The following is a 19,576-nucleotide window of genomic DNA, read 5'->3' on the forward strand; positions in this document are numbered from 1 at the left end:
TAAAGGGGGCTTATAAAAAAGATGGCGGCAAACTTTTTAGCAGGGCCTGTTGTGACAGCGCAAGGGAGAATGGCTTTAAACTAAAGGGGGCTAGATTTAGACTGGATATAAGGAAGAACTTTTTTACGCTGAGGGTGGTGAAACACTGGCCCAGGTTTCCCAGAGAGGTGGTGGATGCCCCATCCCTGGAAACATTCAAGGTCAGGTTGGACAGGGCTCTGAGCAACCTGATCTAGTTGAAGATGTCCCTGCCCACGACAGGGGGATTGGACTGGATGACCTTTAGAGGTCCCTTCCAACCCAAACTGTTCTATGATTCTATGCTTTTTCATTTGTAGCACTTTCTGCTGATACGTACTGTGAAGGGTTGCACCAAGGATATTGAAGCAGAAGACAAGAATAGTTGTTTCTTTGGCTTAAGGAAAATACAGGCATTCAAAATCGAGCTTCTTAGTTTTTCCTCTCCTTTTTGATGCAGTTCTGTGTTCACGTGTTGTGATGTCTAGCAGAATGACTTTGGAATCTGAAGTGATCTCTTCAATACCTCATAATCCCGAGCAAAGTCATTGTATGGCTCCTGACTTCTCAAAGTTTCTAGAACTTCTTAGATTAACTCATGTCACCCCATGTGTTAGGACATAATTTTTTTTTTCTGGACAGTACTCAGGAGCATGGTATTTGTTAGAAAATGCCCTGGTGGCGTAGATTAGAAAATAAAATAAGACAATACAGATACAGAATGGGTGAAGCTAGTGGGTGAGATACCCACTCTGTCTTCCTTGGTTTGCCACACTCCCTTTTTAGTCCACTCTAGAACACTTGAAATTGAATGACTAAATGAAAGTTTTGGCACTGAGCAGTCTGATGACTTAAAGCCATTAGGTAGGGCTTTAAAGTACTTGTCGTCAAAAGAGTGAATAAAATAAATACAAAATCTTTTTTTCCTTTAACTTCTCCTAAAAGAGAACAGGCTTCTGGAAAGATCTGACTGGTCCTAACCGTTTGTCTGTGTGCTTGTACCTCTTTGCCTCAGTACTGCTGGGATCCTGGAGACTCTGCTTCCTGTAGCTGGTCTGGTGTGCCACGGAGGGCAGTTGATGCCAGGGCAATGGGATAGCCCACTCAGCTGACTATAAGGCACAGTACTAGATAATGGTGGGCAGCAGGAGTGTTTGGAGGACAAGAGGCCTTAGGCACCAGGATTGGGCAGGTGGAGGGTAGAGCTGAGTGCGGGGAGATGTGGACCCTAATGGGCACTAATGCAGAGCCAGCCTGATGAAGGTGCTGCCTGACAGATCGTTATGGAGATCGTGATGAGTGGAGAGTCCTACTATTGAAAGGGAAAGGCTGTCTGTAGGACCTTCAAAGGGAAATTTCCCACTACTGTGAAAGATGATAGTGTGACTGGAACTGTTCACTAAATGCACTACAAGAAACCACAGATGAGCTGTGCTGACCTGAGGCAGTGGAGGTAGGAGGAACAGTTTGTCATCACATCAGCAGAAGGAAATTTGCCAAGCTGCAGTCCAAAGCTGACAAGCGGAGCAGGAGAGGCCCTTGGACCTGTCAATATATGGAAGAGGCCAGGGAATCCAGATAGGAGCAGTTTCTGGGAGGTGAGCAGTGTCATGGAAGTTCATCACAGAGAGTCATCTAACAGTGGAACTGTTTGTAGCACATTACTATGGGAGGCAAAAGGGAACTGATACTGTGAAATACGAGGCAGTTACCAGAGGAGACTGCTTCTAAGAATTTGCTGTTAAGACAAAGGAATAAGGAGGTTGCCAGTAAGGGAAGTATAATGGCTAATTTCTGTGGGAGGGTACATTATGATAGCAAGTGAGCCTTAAACTAAAATATTTGTGTTGCCTGCCAGACAAGCTCATACAATAAAGGAAGGAATTAGACAAGTCTTTATGGAATGAAAATAGAACTGATACTTCTTGGGTTTAGCAGGGAAGCCAAGATGGCACTAGCAGAAGGAATCACAGTAGAAGTTAGGTGCTTGGTATGAATGTTTTTCTCTTAGGTTAAAGTTGAGGAAAGGCGATCAGATTTTCAGGTATCATGATGAATACCCAGATGAAGTGCTTTATGAAGGAAGCAAATCTATCTCTTTGTATAGAAGAATTTGATTTATTTAGGGATGAGTGGATGATGACTGAGCTAACTTACTGGATGCTATGTGAATTGAATGATACAGCAATCACAATTATAATATTGCAGAGGCCTAGATCAGAAGCTTTCACCTGGGATTTGAGAGGATGATCACCTAGAAAAGAGGAAAGTTTGTCGTCTTTTCCTTTTTTTTTTTTCCTTTTCATTTATTCCTTAAAGTTGGAGGAGTTAGTGAAAATGAATGAGAGAAGCTAAATTATAAAAGAAGAATCTTTCTGGCCAGGTAGTCTTACTTTTAGAAAATCTTAAAAGTTCCAGGGAAAATCCTGAAAGCTGGGGGGGGGGGAGAAGAAAGAGAGAGAAGTATTAAGCCAGCATTTAGAAAGGTCATTATGGGCTAGCTAAACTAATAATTCTGAAGAAAAACTGTGGAACAAGTAACATAATATTAATTTTCTTAAAGACAAATGGGAGTTTGATACCAATTAAAAAAGCTTTGCAGAAGGGGATCTAGTCAAACAAGCCTGGCTGCATTGTTTGAGACCATTACTTTGATTAATCAAAGGTATATCTGCGATGTTTTCAAGAATGTAAGACACTGACATTCTGATTCAAAAACAAAGAAATTAAATGGCTTTGTGCATTGGGCAGTTTTTAACAAGAGTGTCTAATGAAGACTTCTTATGAAAAGTGTATTTCTAGGGGATTCTGCACAGAGCAGATTGATGATCTTCATTGATGTTATAGATGTCCCTATAGAATCACTGCTCGTATAAGTGTGCTTTCTGCAGTTAAGGCAGATTATGGCTGCTTTCATAATTCACCAAAGAGCAATATTGTAATTAGGTCATTCTATCAATACAATTTCTTTAAAAAAAAAAAAGTATCAGTAGAAATTATCAAGCACTGATACAGAGTACGAAGTTACACATTTAGGAATCATGAAGTATCTATGGAGTAAGAGCAGTCTTAGAAAGCGGTGAGTCTGGTAAGTCATATCTTACCTGGACTTCTGATTCGTGTATCCTCCCTTTCCTCTTTCCTTACTCATTCAACCCCTAGAGTATTCAGGGGTTGAATGAGTAAGGTAAGCTTGTTACACATCACTGTTAGCCCCCTTTCTACAAGCTGATTGCTATGAACAGTTGTTTCAGACTTTTCTGTTCCAGTTTTGTTTTTTTTTTTTTTTCCCCCTGAACTGGCCACTAGGTATAAACTGTTTTGGCTTTAGCCGAAACTGTTCAAAGTGAAGCTGGAGATGGTTTCCCCCCTCCCCTTTTTTTTTTCTTTTTCTTTCCCCCTTCCTCTGCTGTTGCAGTTGTGTGGTAGGTTTCTTGTGTACAAAAACATCTATGTCCAGAGGCATTTATGATACAGGACTCCTCATAGTAACAATGTCATCTGATCAACAAGAATCAAGTATGGTAGTGTTCCCTAATGCGTATCTCTGAGGACTTGATTACTGTGTATAATTTTCATTGTAAGAAACAGTGGGTCCTTAATCAAGCAGTGCGAGACATAATAGGAACCCATGGCAAACCATGGAAGCAAGACACATGCAAAATAGAAGAAAAGACCTGATACTCTGAACAGCAGGGTGATTAAACACTGGAAAAAATTATCAGGGAAAATACCTGTCTAAATGTCCTGAAGTAAAGGCACTTTCTTTTTGGAGACTGCTGTGGTCCAACACAGGTTACTGGACTTGATATAAGGTAACTATTCACAGTGTCACTGCTGTGGATTACAAGATGAGATCATCTGTTCTGACTTTTGTGCCTGAGCCTGACTGCTTTCTGGCCAGGTCATTTCTTCATTTCAAGTCCAGGAGGCTGATACCATGGGGCTAACGTAAGACTTGCTACAGTCCATAACAAGCTGAGATGCAGAGAGTGCTTGGCTGTGCCATGCAGCGTGATCATGTAATTCATTAAGTCTGGCAAATACTATAGGTCGCAGTGAACGGAGTAGGAAGTGATGTATCTATTTCAGATGTGATCAGAAGTTGAAAACCTGATCCTGAAGTTAATGAGCTGGAACAGTTGGACTGTAAACAGAAGTCTGTTTCTTTCTTGCTGACCTTCATACTGCAGGATTGGTTTCATTTGTGTTGTGATCTGTAATTGGCCAGCACCAGGTTGGTTCAGTATTCAAAATAGCATTTGCTGCTGGACAGAGATAGTTAGATGTCACCAGAAAGTATAGCCAAAACCTCTTGCCAGATATCCTGTCTTTGCTGTGTCAACAGTTCTGGGCTTTTTGGTTGGGTTGTTTTGTTTTGTTTTGTTTTGTTTTGTTTTTATTCATCGTTTCACTCCCTGCCTGCCACATGATTTTCCAAATACATCTGCCATTGACGTTATTTGCTACATGTTAAGAATCCCATTATGTTTGTTGAGGTAGTTGCTCACTAACTTACCTCTGTTTCTATCTATTACTTACTCATCTTAAAGTAGTAACTATAACATGCCCAAACTTGTTATAAGAACGCAGATAAAACTGTCACAGATAGTTTCTGACACACTTAAAACAGATGCAGGAGGGAGAAAATACAGGAAATGTCTGAATAATAATTGCATCAATAAATGCAGTTATTTCTGAAATTGAGCTTGGAGACATCTTGTTTTGCCTGAAGGCATGTAGTATAGTACAATATAGTGGCTTTTTTTAATGGGCCAAAACCAAAAGTGTTGAATAGATAAGAAGCATTTGAAAGTGTCTTGGGACTTAGAAATTAGTTAACTTTTTTAGTACTTTTTGTGTTCATGGTATTTAAAGCTCAGGTGAGATTCCTCTTTTTGCTTGGGTGTCACCAGGCCTATATGACACCAGGCTCCTTTGATTGAAATTAATTTGGAAACAGTTCAGTTTTCTTTTATAAATATGTACTTGTTACACTCTGTGAATGTATATATATTTAGACTATCTAAACTGACATAAAATATTACAGAGACTTTTTATTAAATATAGTGCTTTAATAAGGACATTGAGCAAAAGTTTGAGAAAAGAGACCAGGTGTCTTGGTCTGGACCAACTAGGGAAGTAAAAAAATATAATGAGACCTGTCTTTTGGAAGTATTTTGCAAGAAGCTCTAAAAATATCTGATAAGAACCAGCTGATTTAAATCAGCAGGCTGTCCTAAATGGGTAAGACAACTTGCTAGTTCATACTGTGCCCAGAAATGACCAGAAGACTAACATAATCTATGAAGTACAGAGGTTGTGTTTCAGTTGGTTGTCAGGCTTTTGTTAGTCTGTATCAAATGAGGCTTGTGAATAAACACATGGAAAACACCATGAAAAAAGTTACTGTAGATGTCATACCAGTATGAGTTGTGTCTGTGATGCTAATCTGAAAAATGAATGCAATTTAGTGCAATGGGATTAAATTTCATCCACTGTACCAGTGGGCATTCGGTAACGTTAGGAGAAAAAAGTATCCATAAAGATTATGACCACAAAAAGAGAGGCCAAGATGCCATACTTAGTTGTTTCTGCTGAGATTTTTCTACACCATGTGTCTGATCCACTGTTAGCTGAATTAAGCCCCAGCTAGCTTGCTGTCATCCCGATCTTTTACCTCAGCCAATTCTTTTGGAAGCAAGTGTTCTGCATCACTGTGAAGAGGAAATCTTTCACTGCTGTATATATCACTGCATTCTGAATGGGAGACCTGACAGAGTAGGATACTGGATTGCTACAAAAGAGGTGTTGGCTTACATAGATGATCTAATGCTCCCAGCTAATATTTTGCTGAAGATAAAGAACAATACTGCCTTAGCTTTCATTATGGATATTGTCATGAAAACATTGGAACAATACTGAAGGCTACAGATAGATCTAGAACATCAACGCATCACAGTCTACAGCCAGAAGGTGTTCTGGGCAAGACATGGTAGATGAGAAGATGGATTGAGGGGAGTAAAATATGACAACTTCATATATTTGGGATTTCACTGTTTTACATTCAATAACTATATACAGAACAAAAGTTTATTAAGAGATGGTGCTATGAATGAGAGCTTAGCTGTTGCTTTTCTGAGAAATGCTGACTCTCTTCTCCATTAGGAACCCACAATTGTCTGTCTCTGCAGTTGGTATAACACATCCACACTTAACTTTGCTACTCTAAAGCATACCCAGTTATGTCCAATTTCCAAGAGGCAATATGAAGTTCCCACAGAATATCATCTGTCATAAAGAAGCTGCCTGAAGTGCAGCTAGAAATGTGTTTTGGGCAACTGTGGATCTGTCCTCGCTGATTTTTATCATTCTAGCCCAAATCAGAAATTTTTTTTCCTGTGAAAAGTTAAGTTGGTAGGAAGTACTAGCTTATTATTAAAAATAATGCATCCCTAAGTATTATACTAGGACTCATTATCCACAAGACTCATTTTTATTCTCTTTGACAGTTTAGCAAGGAATTTTATGTAAGTTTTATTGCTTTTGATCATCCTTGAAAAACTGCTACCTCCCATCATGCAGTTTTGCAAAAATGAGATGAAGTTAGTGTTGAATTTGAGAATTTCCACATGATTGCAGTTACAAATACCTGCTGCTAACTCTCAAGAGTCAGTCAACAGGGTAATACCTGCTAAGCAGTTGGGGAATCTAATATTGATAATTCCAAAAATTGATAAAGTGTTCCATTAAATAGCCACTTGGCGTTTTCGGAAGGGCAGTTACCGATCTACTCTTCATAGAAGTGTTTCCTCGCCTGGAGTTCTCTACAGAGTATCATCTTCCCCCCCCTTCAGATCTCTAATCTGTTTATATGGAATTAAAATAATTCATTTTCTAAATAACTGCACACTAGAAGTGTAATAGCTGTTAATAGGTACTTAGTTTTTGGTACTGGTGCCACTTAAACTTTTTTTTTTTCTTGACACCTGTAAGTGTGGTATATGATCAGTGATTGCTAGCAGGGAATTCTGAAGTGGAATTTTTCTTCCCTTCCATATGTACAAAATCAAGGCTGGTCATAAGTAAAAAGCTGGTTTAATAACCTGTAATTCTTTGAAGTTCTTGAAATCTTTTATCTTCTGACACTTGAGTTATTGTAATACCCAAGAGGACTTCCTGTAGAGCAAGGACAAAAATCATCTAATAGGAAAGTTATCATAACAGATTTTTACCTTTTTTTTTTAACATGAGTTTCTCTAATTACTTGCCTTAATTATTTTATAACAATGACTGACACACAATAGCTAAGTACAGATTGCATCATCTTATTGGGCACAAGTGGAAGCCAATAGAAGAAATACTTGGCTGGACTAAACAGTTGAATTTCTCTGTCTTTAATAGAAAAGCAAAAAACTTAGGCTATTTAGGGAGACATCTTTATGTTTTCTGCTGTGTGAAAACGTGTTCTCTGTGTCTGAATAGTTTTCAGATGCAGACAGGCTGCATAGTCATAATCCTGTCTTTGGTGCCTAATGTTTTCCCTTACCTGTTTTGTGCAGAAGAAGAGCAGGGCGTGGGAGGTTGCATTTAAACTGCTTTTATGTTGATGTAGGTCAGATAATATCTCTGTAAACCATGAATTCTTTGGGTAGAGCAAGCTATTAAAAGCTTTGCAAAATAGGCTAATACTTTCAGCTAGGATTCGTACGCAATTTAAAAATTCATTTCTGTCCCTGATCTGAAGCCTGTTCTAAGGTCTTAACAGGTGTTCTCCTAAAATATGGATTGTTTGCTGTGACGAGGAAACAGGCTGTTTGGACATCAGTATTTATTTTTGGTATATTTTTCTTCTGTTTAATGGTGAAGGTTTTGTTTCGTCTGTCCGTGGCTGTAGTATGTTGTGTAGCAAATGATGGGCTATCTTTGCAATTTGCAATGGCAAAGTAAAATAATATTTGATGCTGATTAGAAAAGTCAACTACAGCAGTCCGAAGCCAAACAGTGTGTTCTTCTGGATTTTCTGGATAGAGCTCTTAATTTTCTGGGCGATAGCCTGATAGGAATTTCATAACACATTGAAGAGTATTTATACCATTTAACTGATTTACCTGAAGCGTCATAACTCAGAAGCCTAGACTTCCTTTAGTGAAGTTTTTATAGTACATTTTTATTGTGTATTTATATATTTTTTCAAATCAGTGTGACTCTGAAATAATACTTACATCACTTTTAATAGTTTAAGTAGGTCTCAGATCAGTTAAAGGGCATAAAAAGGTGTGTTTGTTCTTGGATTGTTTCCTGTCAGACTAATATCAGATTGTCAGTAAGTTGCTGATTTGCAGCTCCAGCAGCCACGTGAGAAATGGTGAAATATGTAATTAAGGACTAGTCTGCTCTTTAGCAGGGTTCCTTTTCATACCATATGGTTAGTAAGTTATTTGTATCTTTCTGTTAAAAAAATAAAAAATAAAAAAAACAAAAAACCAAGCAACCCATGATGAGCTGGAGGATTAGGACTGTTCCCTTGAGCATGGTTTCACTTAGCAGGAAGGTTGGTTATTTGAATCTTTCCTCTGAGCTAAATTCAATGAGTAATCAGTTTAGTGTATGCCACTTATTGTCTGTCTTAAAACTTCTCGTTTGTGATTTGAATAGATTTTATATGAAGTCAGGTTCAAGCTGAAGCCAAAGAAGGTTTTTTTTATAAACACTTTGTAAATAAATTTTAAGTAATTCTTCATATGTAGCTTATGTTGTATAAAACATGATCTGAAAACTTACACAGTTCTACAAGTTCTTGACAGTATAAGTTTCATACTTTAGAGCTTCGTAAATATAAAATGTTGGAAATTTCTTAGTATTTCCAGACATATTCTTTATTGTACTTGGGAGAAACAGTGTTTTCTCCAAAACTTTAATTTGTTCTTAAGTATTTTGATGAAGTAGTCTCATGACACAATTATAAGAAGCTCAGGCAGGTACTAGATAAGTTGATTTTTCTGAGATTTATTTAGAAGTGTTTGATATTAAAATGTGTCTTTGCTATTCTGACTTAAAGCCAAGAAAGAAGAAAAGAAAAGACACAAGTCGTCTTCCTCATCCAGTGACTCGGAAAGTTCAAGTGATTCAGAATCATCTTCTGATTCATCATCGGATTCTGAGAGTGCTTCAGAAGAGAAATCTAAAAAACGAAAAAAGAAACACAAGAAAAATTCCAAGAAACATAAGAAAGAAAAGAAAAAGAGAAAGAAAAGCAAGAAAAGGTCAGTTTTGAGATTTGTTTTGTTTTGTTACACGTACACCATATAGTACCATTTTCTTGTCCTGTAACTACAGAATAGTATTCTGTAACTAGTGAAGTAGTCCATGTGCCTACATGCTGCAGCTTGTAACGGAGCGAAGGAACGGACTAAGACTTAGGTATATTTGGCTTGAAAAGTTGGAGGAGTGCTTAGTTTGAAATGGGTGGTGATAGCTTTTTCCCTAAATTCACTTCTGTACAATTCAATTTAAGTTATATGCAGTGGGACTTAAGAGAATGTAGTATGTGGGAATAAAAGCAAAGCTAAACAAAAAATTAATAAACGAACATACTTAACAATGTTACTTCTGTCTGATATGCCAAAAGTCTTGCAGTTTCACTGGAAGATAATAAAACTCAGAAGGCACTCTTTCTTCTGAAAATGTTCTTTCTAATCTCATATTTTTGCTTATAGTTCAATGTGAGATACAAGTTGTGTCAGTGCAAGTCACATTTTTCTAAGCTAGGAGTAAAATGTAAGAAATGTTCACTTAGGGCAATGCTGCCTAAACATGGTTTCTGTGGGACTAAGCCCATTTCACACAAGTTTGTTTATACCAGCTGCTTGGAATTACAATAGTTTGTAGCTAGTTATATATGCTAGTGTAAAATCTGAATTTGACTCTCCTGATAGTGTTTTTAAAAGAAAATAAATTAAAAAAAAAGCGCTGTATCTAAATAGAGAGTAAAGATGTGTTCAGTGTTGCACCATTGGAATTCATGGATAAAAGATGTTGGTCAGAAATCTACTGCAGTTGTACATTTTGGAGCAAAGATTATCATAGGGAAAAAAAAAGTTGCTTCTGAAATAGAGCTATTTCCTGAGTTTCTTGTCGTATCGTTGTGTATTGAATTAAGAGAATTTCTGAATTATTTAAATAGATTGAAAAGTCTTCCCTCATTCAAGTAACTCACTTTAAGTACAAACATTTTTTTTAATACAAAAATAAAGCTCATCCAGTGAAAGTGAAGATGAAAACCCTGAAGCACAGCCATTATCTACTGTCCGTCCTGAAGAAATTCCTCCTGTACCTGAAAACCGTTTCCTGATGAGGAAAAGTCCTCCTAAAGTAGATGAGAAAGAAAAAGAGAGGAAAAGCAGAGAGAAGGAAAGAGAAAGGTAATACATCTGTTTTGAGTCTGACTACATACTGACAGTGGTATGGTCACATTACTGTTTTAGGACTCTAATGTTAAGCGAGTCCTTTCCCTATTAAACAGTTCCATGTTGTGAGGACTGCTGGAATGGATTTTTCAGTTTATTAGCAACTGTTGTCTTTGTCCTAGAACAAAGGCTTAGTCTTTGAAAATGGTTTTAGTGAATGAAAAATTGAAAGTGACTGATTCAAGAAAAAGAAAGTAAAATGCATTGCAATTTCATTTAGAATTTATTGGAACTGTCCAATCTGAATCTATAATTTATTCTTCTTTCAAACATGGAAAAACCTAGAAATCTTGTAAAATATTTTGTGGTCACCAAATCTGAAGTTTTTACTGTGTGGTTGTTACTGTCTGTACTCATTAAAAAAAAAAAAAATTAAGTGTGTGTTTTCATTTAGTTTAATTTCTGAAGAGGTTTTAAAATCGGTTTTATTTTCTCTTTCCTTCTTTCTTTGATGTTATAAACAATATCACTTTTTTTAAATTATTTTTAGTAATCTATCGAATTCACAGTCAACATACCAGAGGAGGCTGTTAGTGACGAGATCTGGAAGGAAAATAAAAGGAAGAGGACCAAGGGTAAATGTTTACAATCTGTTCCCCAAAATAAACAAGGTGGTAGCACAGTCTTACTGCTGGTGTTACTAACCATTTTCATTAGAATGGTTGATTTTAAAAAACAAAACAAAACAAAACAGGACTTAAGGTGCATCATAATTGATTTGGGGACTGAAGCTTGAAGGAAGACAACAAGGAAAATGAAATTAACTTCCTGTTTGCATACTGAGTTTATTTGGGGGGGGAAGAAAAAACAAAAAATGCTTTCTTTGTGTTACTGTAGTATTCTGGGAATTAGCAAATGGAATTAGCTCAAAAAGGGTTCTAGTGAACAGTAGAACCAGTACGACGACATCAGTGCCAGGAATGTGGGGAGGACTTCTCCCCTTTTTGGCAGGGGGGAGCTGTCAGATTGATTCTTCTGATTTTGTGAAGCCATATGCTATGCACTGCTTGTAGTAAATGTTTTTAGTAACAGAAGTCTCTATCCCTCAAATTTTTAGTAAAAACCTTAAAGAAAAAGTGTGAAGTATTGTTTTCATGTTGCTTGTCAAAGCTAAGCAGAATTTTCAGTGTTAGAAAAGTGAGTTGCATTTGTGCTAATTAAAAACAACAGGAGAAGACCTTTCAGCAGAGTACAAAAATCCTGAAATAGAAGTTACCTTAAAAATAGTTACTTGATCAGACACTGGGTATTCCTGCTCTAGCTGAATGTCAGATACATTTTTCAGTAAGTTCATAACTTGTCAATGTAAACTTGGTGTATATATATGTGAAGTGTCACGTTAGGTGCTATGTAGAATCGACCACCAGGGATAAAAATCTTGCTTAGCTATCACAGCATGTGAAATTCAAACTTACGCTCAATTTTCTTTTTTTCCCTTCAAGCGTTACCGGACACCTTCCAGATCCAGGTCAAGAGATCGATTCCGACGCAGTGAAACTCCTCCACATTGGAGGCAAGAAATGCAAAGAGCTCAAAGAATGAGAGTGTCTAGCGGAGAACGATGGATAAAAGGGGACAAGTAAGATCGATTCTTTCTGGAGTATATGCATTGAAATTATATATTAAAAGTAATACCTGTCATCTTAGATTGTTAATTACAGTTACTACCAAAAAACCAGGGCGCTGACTTGGTTATCCCATTACTTAACTGTGTCTGATTTTAATCACGCTACTCTAAATACATAGTAATTAATACAGCTGACCTAATGTGATTTAAGTTTCAGTTGTGAAGCTGTCTCACTTCTGACTTAATTTTTCAGAGTGGAGGGGATTCAAAATATTTAAAAAATCCTATCTTTCTCTCTCCAAGGAGTGAAATAAATGAAAACAAGAAAGATAATCAAAAAAGCCCAGGAAGAGGAAAAGAGAGAAAAATATCAGACCACAGGCAAGTTTCTGAAAGTCCAAGCAGAAGAGGGGAAAAAGAGAAGAAAAAGGATCACAAATCCAGCAGTAAAGACAGGGAGACAAGAAGGAATTCAGAAAAAGATGACAAGCATAACAAAAGCAAGGCCAAGAAAAGAGCTAAATCTAGAAGCCATAGTAAAAGCCGAGAGAAATCAAAAAGTAAAGAAAGAGACTCTAAGCACAGTAGACATGATGAAAAGAGAATAAGATCAAGAAGCAAAGAGAGAGACCATGAGAAAGGTAGAGAAAAAGAAAAGCGCTATGATTCTAGAGGGAGAGATAAAGAAAGAAGTAGGAGCAAGGAGAGAAGCAAAAGGGCAGGCTCAAGAAGTAATGAACAAGACCACAGGAGGAGTAAAGACAGGGAGAAACGTAAGTCAAGAAGCAAAGAGCGTGAGCATGCTAGAGGAAAACATAGTTCCAGCAGTAGAACAAGGGATCGAAGCAAAAGCCGAGATAGGGGTAGGAGAGGAAGGTCGAGAAGCAGAGACAGAGATCGCAGCAGAAGTAAAGACTATTCAAGGAATAGAGATAGAGAAACAAGAAGAAGAGGAAGATCAAGAAGCAGAGAAAGGAGAGGTACGCCAGATAAATACAGAGGAAGAGAAAATAGGAGGAGGAGAGAATCGAGGAGCTCAGAGAGGGAGGAAAGTCAAAGCAGAAACAGGGACAGGTACTCAAATAGAGAAAGTAGAAGCTCATATAAGAGGAATGATACTGAAAGCCAAAGGAAGAGGCGTTCAAAAAGCCGTGAAAGTAGCAGTCCTGAATCCAGTAAAGATAAGAAGTCTAGTAGAGATCAGGATAGAAGTCCAGACTCAAAAAAGAGACCAAGTAGCAAAGAGAGAGAATCAAAAAAATCATATTCACGCAGCAGTAAAGAAAAGGAAAAGACCAGATCCTCAGCAGAAAAAGAAATAAACCAAAAATCAAAGAGTCAGGAAAGAGATAATGCCCCTAGTAAGGATAAAAAGTCTGATCATGAAACAAGTCCTGGAACAGATGACGACAGGCACGGATGAGTTTGTGGACTTAATGTTTCCATTGTCTCAAAGTTTTAGAGACATTTTGGGGAACGCCTTTTTTTAAGATGTGGACTTCAGTTTGGTCTTTTGATAATCTAAAACCTGGATCATTTGTACTGCTAAAGTTTTAATAAACTTGAAATGAAAAACGAATTATATGTGTAATACAGTGTGCTGTGTTTCAAATATTTCATTGGTTTATGTATCCTCCTTGTGTGTTGGCAGCTAGAAAGGTAACTTCTGTGCCGCGTTTATTTTTTACCTGATGAACTTAGTTTAGTGCAAACAGTGGCTGCCTGTGAAGAAGCTTGTTTCATGTGTGAAGAAGAAAGCTGCAAGTATACTACATGTCATCTTAAAGCTAGGAGAATGTTGCAAGGTGTCCGTGACTCCAGTGTTGCTACATCTGTATTTCAGTAGGTATAAATCCTAAGGAAATTAATTTATAGAGGAAAATTACGTTGGGTTTTTTGTAATCACGAAGTGAATTAAGTAAATCTTCACTGTTTGTGCTTCTGTCACTGCCAACAGGAGAATTCATTCATGCTGTAAGGCGGTCATCTGTGTTTGGGAGTTATTTCTTTGTCCAAAAAAAATTTTTTTTGAAGTGCTCATCAGTGTAATTTTTTTCCCTGTAACCTCCTTTTCTGTTCCATGCTTTCATGTTTGTCTGCTGCAGAAAATTCAGCTTGGATGCTTCAGGCTACCCTGCCTCAGTTGCTAATTAATGGATGCACAGAGATGAAACAGATTACCAGAATCTGTTATGATGACACATATGACACAGTGGGTGTCATAATAAGGAGCCAGGAAATCCTTTCTACTTTTGCTGCTTCTTAGCAGGCTATGAGAAAACTATTTCAGTTCACCAATACTGGTTTTTGGGGTAGTTGAAGCAGAACTTCAAGTAATGTTTTAAGACAGGCTCTTAATTTTTTTTTTAAAACAAAAATCTGCTTCCCTCCCTGCATCCCCTCATTCTAAAGACCGTACTGTGAATTCCCCCTCCTTCTCTTACTACATGCGCGTCTTCCTCAAACCAATCCCCTCCCTTTTCTGCTTTCCTCTCCTGCCTCTAGGAGACACCCCTGTTTCTTTCTCACCGGCACACCTTCATGCGAAAGAGGAGGAGGTCGGCTTGTGTTGCTGCAGGAGTGCCCGCATATGCGCGATCACCAAAGAGCAGGTGGTGTGTGGTAACTTAACGTAGTGGGCTGAGAGGAGGACAGATTCGGTACAAACCCCAACACTTCTTTCAGTCCTTTCAACTAGTCACACCAAAGGCTGGCAAATCTTGAAATGCCGGAAGAGAAGTGACAAGCATTAATGTAAAGCTGTGTCAAAGCAAAACAATGTTTTAATAGCCCTTTTTTTTTTTTGGCAGATCTTTGAGTGTATGACATAACTTGTTCTTAACTGTCTTTGTTACGAGTTTGTCAGCATTTTTGCTATATCACCCCCTTTGTGATCGGTGTGTGTCTACAGTAGATTAGCAGAACTGCTGAAACTTGGCTTGACGTTGTGATCCAGACAGTTGTTATTCTAAAGGAAAATCAAGTAGTTATGTCTTGAAAGCAAAAGAAAAATACAGGATTGTGAACACCATAAGCAACCTTTTTAAGGGAAGAAAACTAGAAGTGTATAGTGTTACTTTTTAGCAGGATAGTTGGCGGAGCTGCTGTAGAGCTGCTTTGGCTATCAACTTTTTTTTCCCATGTTTTGGTATGAATTTTGCATTGCAGTGGTCATTTTATGCAGAACGTGTAAAAATGTTTTCCAAGCCCACATGTGGGTGGATGATATAGCTGTTACTTAAGAGAGCTCATAGGAGTGAACTGAAGACCTGTATAGTGGACCTGTTCTGTGTGAAGCCACTCTGAACTCCTTTGGAGAAGTTGTAGACCTATTTTGGGGACTGTAGTAAGAAAAAGCTAGGAAGTTAGGCTCAAGAGAATTGTACGGCAGCTTGGACAAAGGCTTCCTCGGTGCATTTATGCTGTGCTATACATGCCATGTTCTTCAGAGTCTCATTTGAAAACTGTCTGTTTGCAATGTTCTTTCATTATTTTTTTATGGAGCTGACCCACAAGCAAACTTGCTGAAGAAGTATGTTTGCACTACTGAAAATGTTCTTGCCAATACCACTGAAGCTCATATAAGCATGCAAACAAACCAACCAACCCTCGACTGTATTGACTCTGCTGTAGAAGAGGGGGAAAAAAAATCCAGTCAACCAGCAGTAAGGCAATCCATAGGAATTGTTAAAAAATGTTAAGACGTCTTTAATTTAAAATTTCAAAATGGAGATTATATCCAATTGTAGTTTGCAGTTGTGTGTAACCAGTTATTTCAAAAGATGCACTTGTATACCCTTTCGTATGGATTTTTTTGTTATAATTCAGAAAATTATTTGTACAAATTAAACGAGTTCAAATTATTTCATAGCACGTTAAAATTCATCTGAGTTGGTGGCACAAAGCTAATTTTCTTGTTTTTAGTGTACTTTGTAAGAAGTTGGTTACTTTTAATCGCACGTGGTGGGATACACTTGATCTCTTGATAAGTGCGTGCCTTGCCTGTATCTGATGGTAAATTGTTTTAGTGCCAATCACTTTGTTTAAACTGAAACACAACAACTGCAGTCCTGTAAGAGGGAGGATTTGCCAGATTTGTGCTCTTTTTCTATCAAACTGGAAATTGAGAATGCTGATAAGAATTTAGTGGGACTGAAGCACAGTCCCATGGACAGCAAGATGTCCCCAAGCACCAGTGAGCTCTTGTGGCTTTGTGAGGCACTGCCTACTGCTCTTGCTGTCCTGGAACCATTTCTTCCCTCGATGGCAGAGCTGTCCTGTTCCCAGCCTCACAGTAACCGCCTTGTGCTGTAGTCACAGAGTAGCTCAATGCTGTCTTTGGCAGCTGTGTCACAGGCCATTGGCTTTTGGCTTTGAGAACTGAACTGAAGCGTATTTGAAAGCAATACTTAACATATACCAGAGGTAATCAAAACAATGCTCGTGGTCTTCCATTGCGAATGGGGAAGAAAGTACATTTAGAGGACAGCTTTTTCTGTCAGTGCCCCAGAACTGACCTTACTCCAGAGAATCTGTGAACCTCAAGACTCAAGGTAAAATGAGGGCAGGGAGCACTGGACTAACTTTGTAAGCATATGTTTAAGAGTATGTACAGGCTTGACATAATTTCCAAAGGTTAGACATGTATTCTCTGTTGTACTGACAATAGATACTGACATTTTACTAATACCATACAGCCTATGTACACATGGAATGCTGAATTTAGTATTGGCGGTAGCTTTCCAAACTTTCTCAGAAAAAGACCGTTATTTGATGTTGGATTTTCTGGGTACTGCCATCAACTCAGAAGCACAAATTCTTACTGAGGGCGGGTGGATATAATGTAAGGTGGTGTAGACACTGTTGCCTGTAAAACGTGTTGCTGTCTGCTAATTTTTTGACATGGCCACAGTGTTTCAGTTGTTGCTTTGTTTTGTTTTTGATTTTTGGTTTTTTTTAAGGAAAAAAAAAAAGGCTATGGTTACATTTTAACCCTTTGTTCTATCCAGTTGTCAAAATTTTAGCCTGAAACTTCTCTCTTGCAACTTGAAATCCCACATTACGGACTTTTCTTGCAGTGGTCTTTGTCAGATGCCCTGAAGAATTTGCAGTGATCCCCTAACAATGTCTAATTTGTAATAGTGTCAGTCTGGCAAGTGGATTTTAGATTAATGTAAACATAAAAGCAGAAGTCCTTTAGCTGCCTTTGCTGAAACTGTTATTGTTGATTTATTGAAGAAAATAAAGTATTTTTGGACACATTTTCTAGGGGCATAGTAGACTCATTGCTTGTTTGATTGACGAAAACCATGCTTTTAGGACTTTCCTTATAATAGACAACCTAGAGATACACATACTATGCTTTATCAAAGACCTCTCTCTCTTTTAAATCATCCGTGTATTCTCTCTCTCCAATACTTGAAGAACAACTTTGTAAGAAAAGGCAGTAGTATTTTAGCAGAAGCCACGAGTTAATTTTTTTTTTGTCAACTTAACCTGGAGGATACCAGTGACAAAACTGATCTTCACACTTCTAGAGTCGGTGTGATAGAAATGTAAAGAACTGTTACTTGCACTTTCCTTTTGCTGAAATTAGTAATTTTCCTAATGCAGTATTTAACTAAATTATTCAAGAAAATGCCTATCAAAAAGTCTGTGAACTCTGCATTTTGCAAAATTTGAATTTGGTACAATTCTGCAGTTGCCTAGCATAAAACTTTAGCTTTCCATTTTGCTGCATGTGTACTTTTAGTGTAATTCTTATTTCTTACCCTGGAACAATTAATGTCATTAGGAACACCGTTCTAACAAAACTTGGGTTGCATAAAAGCAAAAAGTAATAGTCACCTGCTTTAAAAAAAAAAAAAGCTATCACACCAAAATAAGTTTTCTAATTTTAGTATGAGGTTTCACAAAAGGAATACCAGTAATAAAATATAACAGAAGTGGTGGGTTTAGATAGTAAAACTACGTAAAGGTACCTTTCGTTAAAGAATTAAATTAGTGTCCTTCCTTAATCATAAAGTCATTCAAATGAAACTAATAGGGCAGTTAACATGAGTAAGTTCAGAGGACAGATCTTAAACTGCTAAATAGGCATACGATTGGTTTTAAATTTGTATTCATAAAAGTTCTAACACTAACATTAAAAGGACTAAACAAACTGAACTGATGCAGCACCCTGACTTTGAATTGAAATTTTGCAACATGCAAAGCACTTAAGGAAACTTGCTATTTTTGGTAGGAAGTTAGACATTTCTACATATCCTGTACATATCCCTATAACTGTATATAAAAAATAGTCAGCGTGTGGCTTTAGCCGTAACTGCTAATGAAAAGAATGGTTGGAAGGATTGGAAAGAAGTTAGGCCTATTAATTTATGAACAGTGGTAAGAGGAACTAGCTGGTAACTGGTTTCCTTCACCAGCTAAAAGAATTGTGGTTAGTTATACAGGCAGTATTGTGCGTCTAGTATTTAGCAGAGTATTTGGAAACCTCAGTCTTTTGGACATTTTGTAATTTGTAGTTCCCAACACAGAAGATGATCCAATTGTCAGCTGGGAGAATGAGTTCTTGATATGAAATGTACAACTTGTGTATTAAAGTACTTCTCAGAAATAAATGCTTTTTTGCATATTAGTTAGCGTATTCCATGTGTCTGCCATGTGTGCTTCCTGCAGTATTACTTAGCGTCCTCTGTATTTAGAGTAATACTCACTTGTAAGTCATATGGCGCAACCTGTGTGTGTAAATGCGCTTGTGTCAAATCTCCAGCCTTCTAAAGTGGTAGTACTGTCTGTACAGATTTACAGTGTAAATCACTGTAAATCACACAAGGTATGGTGATTTGATGTTAGGACACTACCTCTTCAGTTAAACCAAGATCTATGCATTTTCACTGAAGATACGAATAGTCAGATTTTATTCCATGCTAAATTGGATTATAGTGTTGAGTTATAGATGGAATTAGAATTTCTACTACAGAATGACAAATGACAGTCTATTCACTATATATTGAAACACATAAAAACGCATCCATATAATGAAGCTGATCTAGTGTCTTATCACTAATTTTTTTGCTAGTTGCAAACTTTGATCTTGTACTTACACAAACACAACAGTCTTTTTGTGTGTGTGAAGCAGAATAGTTTTCACTAGTTACAGAAGAACTACCTGTTTGATGATGTGAATTTAAATGTAGTGGTAGGACAGCTTACAGTCAGTTTAGAAATGAGTGAAAGAACAAGTTTTGATGAAAAAGTCACCTACACCAGTATCCCAGCCTGGCAACTTGGCTGTGCTGGCAGCAGAGTGCTTAGGAGAAGGCAGGAAAGTGCTTTTCCCATTCCCTCCAGTCAGTTCAGAAACTTGAGTGCTAGATACACACGGTCTTGCTGCAGACATCTGTTTCCCGTAACAGGTTAAAGACTCGTCCAGTACCACAACTTTCTCAAGACAGTATTCCTATCTCCCATTGCATTCTCCAAAGTAAAAGTAGAAAACTGTCACAAATAACAGGTA

General features: G+C 37.6%; 1 protein-coding gene across 1 annotated transcript in view; it reads left to right on the forward strand.

The window, feature by feature from the left end:
* The window catches only part of PPIG (peptidylprolyl isomerase G (cyclophilin G)), a 25,013-nt gene extending 11,383 nt beyond the window's left edge, over window positions 1-13,630 (forward strand). The window contains exons 8-12 of the mRNA XM_009325418.1: window positions 9,080-9,284; window positions 10,275-10,442; window positions 10,978-11,062; window positions 11,930-12,066; window positions 12,358-13,630. Coding sequence (XP_009323693.1) covers window positions 9,080-9,284; window positions 10,275-10,442; window positions 10,978-11,062; window positions 11,930-12,066; window positions 12,358-13,477 — 1,715 coding nt within the window. The 3' untranslated portion in view covers window positions 13,478-13,630. The remainder of the gene's footprint in view (window positions 1-9,079; window positions 9,285-10,274; window positions 10,443-10,977; window positions 11,063-11,929; window positions 12,067-12,357) is intronic.
* Window positions 13,631-19,576: the final 5,946 nt, after the last annotated feature.

This window comes from Pygoscelis adeliae, unplaced genomic scaffold, assembly GCF_000699105.1.
Source record: "Pygoscelis adeliae isolate BGI_AS28 unplaced genomic scaffold, ASM69910v1 Scaffold106, whole genome shotgun sequence".
Lineage (NCBI taxonomy): Eukaryota > Metazoa > Chordata > Aves > Sphenisciformes > Spheniscidae > Pygoscelis > Pygoscelis adeliae.